Source organism: Oryza sativa, chromosome 9 (genome assembly GCF_034140825.1).
Source record: "Oryza sativa Japonica Group chromosome 9, ASM3414082v1".
In the NCBI taxonomy this organism is placed as follows: Eukaryota; Viridiplantae; Streptophyta; class Magnoliopsida; order Poales; family Poaceae; genus Oryza; species Oryza sativa.
In genome coordinates, this window is record NC_089043.1 from 21,470,141 (window position 1) to 21,476,813 (window position 6,673).

The following is a 6,673-nucleotide window of genomic DNA, read 5'->3' on the forward strand; positions in this document are numbered from 1 at the left end:
CGTCAGCCCTGGGTATTATTGCGCAATAAATTGATTAAGGACTTTTCTTTATTAGTAAAAACACAGTTTATCTTCTAAAATTCATAAGTAATTCATCCGAGCTCCGTTTAAGTCCATTCAAGTCTCAGTAAATTCATAAAAATCCCTAGAATCCACTAAAAATGGATTTGTTTCCTGTTTCAGTAGTCTTATAGCATGTTTTGCTTGTGTGCTTTGTTTGTCACGTAGATTTCGGCCGTTTCGTCGATCCACGATTTCTCGAAGACGTTGCTGTGGTCTCATCAGTGCGAGAGCAAGGCAAGTCATGCATTACAATTGATCATATTGTACCCAATTTACAAATGTCCCGTATTTCTATTAAATGTTACATTCTTTTACAATGTCATGTGGGATGGGTCCTATTACTCAGCCATTTATTGTTTACCATATGCCATTGATAACCTGGGTATCAAAATGATTAGATGTTGGTTTAGGAAATGCTTAGCCATGTTTAGCTCAACTAGTACACAAAAAGGGATCACATTATTACATAGACTTTGTCTACTAGCATAGCTTTGGATTTGGTGCCACCGCAATGGTGTTAGTTAATTAAAATACACTGAATGGTGGGCTGTGGTGCATGGTTTTGCTGGTCGCACCCATGGCAGTTAAGGACTGGTTCACGGGAAACCCTGGGAGACTTACCGTGCTTACCACAAGCGGGAGTGGGTAACTGCTTGATCTGAAGTATAGCTCGACCCTTTCCTAGGCACCGGTGGCGAGGGTGGGCGTGATGGAGTTGGGTCGGCCGGGGTGTCCGGTTATCCAGCTGCCGGATTCACCGCGGCGCAAGAGGGGACCGCCCACTGCCTTTTGAGGGGTGGGGGTGAAACCTTAGCGTGGTGTGGATGGTTAGGGGAGGGTTATGTGGAGGATCTTGTCACGATTTCCCCCTTTGCAGTATCATGGTGATACTTCGGGGCATGGCGACATGTGTGGAATCGTGTCTTGTGGGTACAGTTGTAAACCTCTGGCCAGAGTAAAACTATTCGAATAGCCGTGCCCGCGGTTATGGGCGATCAACCAAATTCACCGTGATTAGTCTCACCCCTAGTTTAGCTTAATGAACTGGTGTAGTTCAGGTGGTTGGTTGGGCCTGTTGCAACGTGGTGTAGCGTTGAACAGTGATTGGTTAATATTGATTAATTTACTACAATTGTTTTACTACTTTCAACTACTGCTTTTAAATGCTAGCTTTGTCCAAAAGAACCCCTAGCCTCCTTTGGTTATATCCTGCATCATACCTCCTCTTCCGGTATGACTTGCTGAGTACAGTGGGTAGTACTCAGTCTTGCTCTCTTTTCCCCCACACCAGAGCTAAAGATTTTTCTAGTTGGAGCTATCTTGTTGAAGTTGGTTTTGTCGCTGCCGTCAAGGATTGCCTGTGGAGTGGAGTCGCCCCGCTGCTGAAGTCAAGCTTCCCGGTTTAGCTCGCTTTTATCTTTTCCGCTGCATTTGTAATCTTTTCTATTTTTGTAAGACGTGGATCTGTATGTCAACAATTGTCGTTTGTGTACCCGGGCTGGTCCTGGACAGGGATTTAATGCACATTCAGCTTAGAAATTCTGGTTCGTGAATTTCTGGGCGTGACAGTCGTCGACGGGCGTGTCCTTCGTCATCCACGTCCCAGGCCGGAACTCGTCACCGACAGTCACATCCTCCACCGTCCACGCCACGTCGGAGCTTGTCGCGGGCGGCCGCTTCCTCCGCCGCCTCGACAAGCTAGCCAAGTACGTGCTCGTCGTGCTCCACGCCAACGACGCGGCGAGGGCAGCACCTTCGCGCTCTACTTCCACATCTACCGTTGCGTCCGCGCTGGGCTCCTCCTCCCCTGCGACGGCGCCAGTGCTGCCGGCAAGGAGCTCGCGGTCGCGCGCGGGGTAGTGCGTTGACGGTGCGGGCATGGGCGCCGTAGCGCCGCCGCCTATGTCAGCCATGCGTGCGTGCTGGAGCGGCACCGTGTCCTGTACAGGCTGCTACTGCTACTCGGGACATGCATGGTCAGGTATCGCTCCTCTTTAAATAAGCAAGTGTCCCGTTCGGACGGGATTCCGATATGTAGCATTCCCGAAAACATAGATAATGTATAATAAGGACACACGGTTCATGCTTGTCCCACTGATGTGTATAATTAAAGCCCTACTGTACACGTCAAAGAAGCTCAATGTTTAACCCATTCTGTAAATAATTGTGTTGAACCTAGTGGATGAGGAAAAAAAAACTCGTTCTCGCCGCTAAGCCACTGGCTTCTCCTCGTTTAACGGGTGTCTTTAAGTACAGGGAAACAAACATCTAAAAAAGAATGCAATACTTAGTGTGTGTTTGAGAAGGATAGGATTGAGGAGATTAGGAAGATACGCAAAACGAGGTGAGCCATTAGCACATGATTAATTGAGTATTAATTATTTTAAACTTCAAAAATAGATTAATATGATTTTTTAAAGCAACTTTCCTATAGAATTTTTTTGCAAAAAAACACACCGTTTAGTAGTTCGAGAAACGTACGCGTGGAACACAAAACTATCTTTCTCTCTTTCTCCTGCACTCGAACGCGCAGCCTTAGTTTTGGTATGTAAAGAAAGATTACAAGTGTATGCCGTTTATTTATCTCTGTTTTCTTTTCCTGGTTTTAAGTACAGTTTACAGCCTTCTCTACTTCCCAAACAAATGTACCGGGCAGATCATATATACTTCCTTCGTTTCACAATATAAGGTCATTCTAGTATTTTCCATATTTATATTGATGTTGATGAATCATCAACATCAATATAAATATGGAAAATGCTAGAATGACTTATATTGTGAAACGGAGGGAGTACTAATTAATCAGCAATCATTTTATCATCTGTCCATGTCACCAGCTTCAAAGCTAACTTTGTCTAATGCTCTAGTACATGGACAAGTTGGCATAGTTCTTTTAATCTATGGCAGCCATTCTTTTGTGTTTTTCAACCTGTCCACACCTCATGGATCAGTTTTCTCTTCTTCTTTATCAGATGAAGAACTGCAGATACTGCCAAGCATATAACCACGGGAGGAACCGACGAAAGTATGCAGCATTGCAGATTATCGTCCAGGGAGTATTACGTCAGGTTAATCGGTTCCATGGATTCTATAATGGACAGGTGTACTGCCACGTCGGCACTGCGGACAATTGTACAGTGCCACGTCATATGTGCCGGATGATATGCAGCTCGGTCTTCATAGTGCTATCTTGGTGCTGACGTGTCCTTCAGTGACTCGTCCAAATGCGAGCCACCACCGGCCATGGCGGTCAACGAACCCGGCACCGGCAAGGGATAGCTCCTGCCGTAGAGCCGGAGGAAGCCGAGCGCCTCGACCCGCGGCTCCGGCGGCGGCACGCTGCCTTCCAGGATCCGCACCACGGTGGCCATGCTCGGCCGCAGCGCAGGGTCCTCGTGAAGGCAGCAGAGCGCGACGCGGACGGTGCGTGCCGCTTCGGCCTCGTCGACGCGCCCCTCCAGCCTCGCGTCGACGAGGTCCAGGTATCTCCGCTGCTCATGGAGCTCCAGTGCCAGCATCGGGAAGTACTCGTCGCCGCCGCCGCTCGTGCCACTCGCCGTCGACGTCATCGCGCTGCTCCATCCGGACGGCAAGTCCGAGTGCTCGCCGCTGCCGGCAGCGACGGCGACGTTGTTGGCCGGCGCCGCCGCCTCCTGCTCGCCGCGGTTCTTCCTCCCGTGTATCAGCTCGAGCAGCACCATGCCGAAGCTGTAGACGTCGGCGCGGTCGGAGATGGCCGCGTTGCTGATCCACTCGGGCGCGAGGTACCCGCGCGTGCCGCGCATGGTGGTGAACAGCGCCGACTGCTCCCGCGACATCAGCTTGGCGAGGCCGAAGTCCGAGATCTTCACCTGGCCGCCGTTGGCGAGCAGGATGTTCTCCGGCTTGACGTCGCAGTGCACGATCTTCTGCTCGCACCCGGTGTGCAGGTACGCCAGCCCGCGCGCCGCGCCGATCGCCACCTCCATGCGCTCCCCCCACTCCAGCACCGGCCCCGTGCGGCCGAACAGTGACCGGTCGAGCGAGCCCCGGTTCATGTACTCGTAGACGAGCAGCCGGCGGGAACCCTCGGCGCAGAAGCCGCGGAGGCGGACGAGGTTGACGTGGCGGATGTTGCCGATGATGGTGATCTCCGTGCAGAACTCCCGCTTGGCCTGCACGCCGGCGGCCTCGAGCTTTTTCACGGCGATGAGCCCCTCGCCGCCTGGAAGCTCCCCTTTGTACACGGTGCCGAACCCGCCGGATCCCACCTTCGTCGCGAAATTGGAGGTCATCGTTGTAATCTCCTGGTAGCTAAACCTCGCCGGCATGCCCGGTATGACGATGTCGTCATCGTCGCCGCCGCCGTCGTCGTCAGCGTCCGCGTTATAGCCGGTGTCCCTGGACGGCGACTTCTGACGGCCCAAGTACACTTTCATGGTGGAGCTCTTGCCCTTCTTTTTCCTGCCGTTCTTGCTCATCTTGTTCCTCCACCATATATACCATCCGAGCACGGCGAGGAGAAGGAACGCCGCGACGGACGGCAGGACGATCGGCACGGTGTGGTTCGCCGACGACGAGCCGATTTGGTTGCTCCCGGCCTTGGTTGCGGAGTTGAACGTCTTGATGTATCCCAGGTTTGTATCTGATGCGCCCTTGTACAGCGAGCCGAGCTGCTTTCCTCCGATCAAGCGGCAGCTCAGGGAGACGCTGTCGTGGAAGAAGCCGAGGCAAGCGCAGCTGGCGGTGCAGAGCGCGCGACACGCCGTCTTGTTGACGCCGGTGTTCGTCGGGGCGTCGAACTTCGTGGCGAAGTAGGAGGTCAGCGGCTTGAGGGCGATGTATGAAACGGAGGCGCCGCCGCTGCTACTGTCGTTGTTCTGACACGCGGCCGGCGACGCGAGCGTCGAGCCGTCCCCCGGCGTGCACGAGCCGGCAACTGTCACGGATGCGGCGAAGAGCGGCGGGCACGTGCAGGTTGAGCCGTTGCCCGCCGGTGAACAGTAACCGAGGGACGGGCACTGCAGCGGGAGGTCGCAGTCGCCGGCTGGGGCGATGAAGTCGCCGCCGACCGGCGCCGAGGAGTTCACGAGCGCGTAGCTGATGATGCGCAGCCGGCCGTCGCTCCCCAGCTTCAGCATGCGGAACTCCGCCGGCGCGAGGCCCACCCGGAACACCATAGCGCCGTCGGCGGCGACCGCGAACAGCCCCGACGCGTTCACCGACATGGACGCCACGGCGGCGTTGGTATCCTTGAACCCCCGGGCGTCGTTCGACAGCCGCCAGTAGGTGGACCCCTGCCACGTCAACAGCACGTCGGCGGTGATCACGCCGAACCGGTAGTCCCCCTGGGAGAAATCGGTAGCGCCCTTCGCCGACGACAGGTATGCTCCGGCGAGCAGCTGCTGCCCGGGCAGCAGCGTGTCGGTGGCGTTATCGAACGACCGCCACAGCGTGGCGTTCCCGGCGTCCAGCAGCTGCAGGTCCCCGGTGTCCTGCAGGCGGAGCGCCGCGACGGGGGACCGCAGCGGCGGCGTTGACCACAGCACCGTCCCATTGGCGTCCGACACGGTGATCCCTCCCACAGAGAGCTGGACCTTACCGGTCGAGCTCGTCGGCGCGTCGCGGTTGGCCGACCAGACGGGCGTCCCCGACGGCGCGTGCAGCACGGCGAGGTAGAAGCTGGCCTGCTGCTTCCCGGGGTTGAACACCGCCGCCCTGAACGAGCCGTTCCTGGACACCAAGAACGCGCCGCCGGTGTCGACGTAGTCGTAGCTAGTCGCCGTGAAGCTGGGCCGCACGATCTCCACGGCCAGGGGCCCCGCGTCCGCGTCCCGCACGGACTCGAGCAGCAGCAGCAGCGGCGGCAGCAGAAGGCACGCGAGCGATCTCGAGGGAGGCATCTGCGCCCATGAAGCGTACCAACGCACGGCACGAGATGGGGAGAGGAGGAGGAGGAGTAGCCGAGTAGCCGAGTAGGCGATCGCGAGCGCTGACTTCGCAGCAAGAGTTGGGAATCGCCACCTCTGCTTCGGCGCCGCGCGGGAGTTGGGCTTGGGCACGTTTTTGCCGCGGTTTAGGCCTCGGAATCCATAGCTCGCGGCATAGCGTTTTCCCGGATTGGATTTGCCGGGTTTTCTTCTAGATCGGGCCGTTTTTTAAGACAAACGGTGGAGTGGATCGAGTTGCACACTTGCTCGCCGTGCAGCCAGCTTGAAAGCGAAATCTTCGGTTGGTGCTTTGGCACGGGGCACTGCAAAGTCGGCAACTGCGGCAGGAAACCGTCAAACAGAGCTGGTTATTAGGCCGTAGGCAGTTGCAGTACGTTGACTACTATCCTCAGCACTAGAGCAACTAAGCAAACGGAATTGGATCAGTGCAGATTTGGGACTTTTTTTGCAGAAAGTCAAATGGCATCCATTTTCAGATTCTTCAGAACAGGTGCTGTTCATTCAGAAATTCAAGAGTTCTGTGGTCAATTATGGGCAAAAAAACACGAGTTAACATTTGGTAGTAAAGTAGCATATAAACAAGTAGCTCATCTACAGGTCAGTCGGCCAGTTCCCGCATGACGATGGTTGTTGACCCCAGGTTTGGCTGACCGCGGTTTTCCCCAATGTCCCCAGGCTCC

General features: G+C 55.2%; 1 protein-coding gene across 1 annotated transcript; it reads right to left on the minus strand.

Annotated features, from left to right (window-relative positions):
* Positions 1-2,855: 2,855 nt before the first annotated feature.
* Positions 2,856-5,977, minus strand: LOC4347249 (G-type lectin S-receptor-like serine/threonine-protein kinase At5g35370). Its single transcript, XM_015756761.3, has one exon. It carries the CDS (start codon positions 5,943-5,945, stop codon positions 3,249-3,251), a length of 2,697 nt encoding a protein of 898 aa, XP_015612247.1. The 5' UTR covers positions 5,946-5,977; the 3' UTR covers positions 2,856-3,248.
* Between the last annotated feature and the right edge of the window lie 696 nt (positions 5,978-6,673).

Coding starts and splice junctions, on each gene's coding strand:
- LOC4347249 (XM_015756761.3), bottom strand. CDS start 5,945: ATGCCTCCCTCGAGATCGCTCGCGTGCCTTCTGCTGCCGCCGCTGCTG.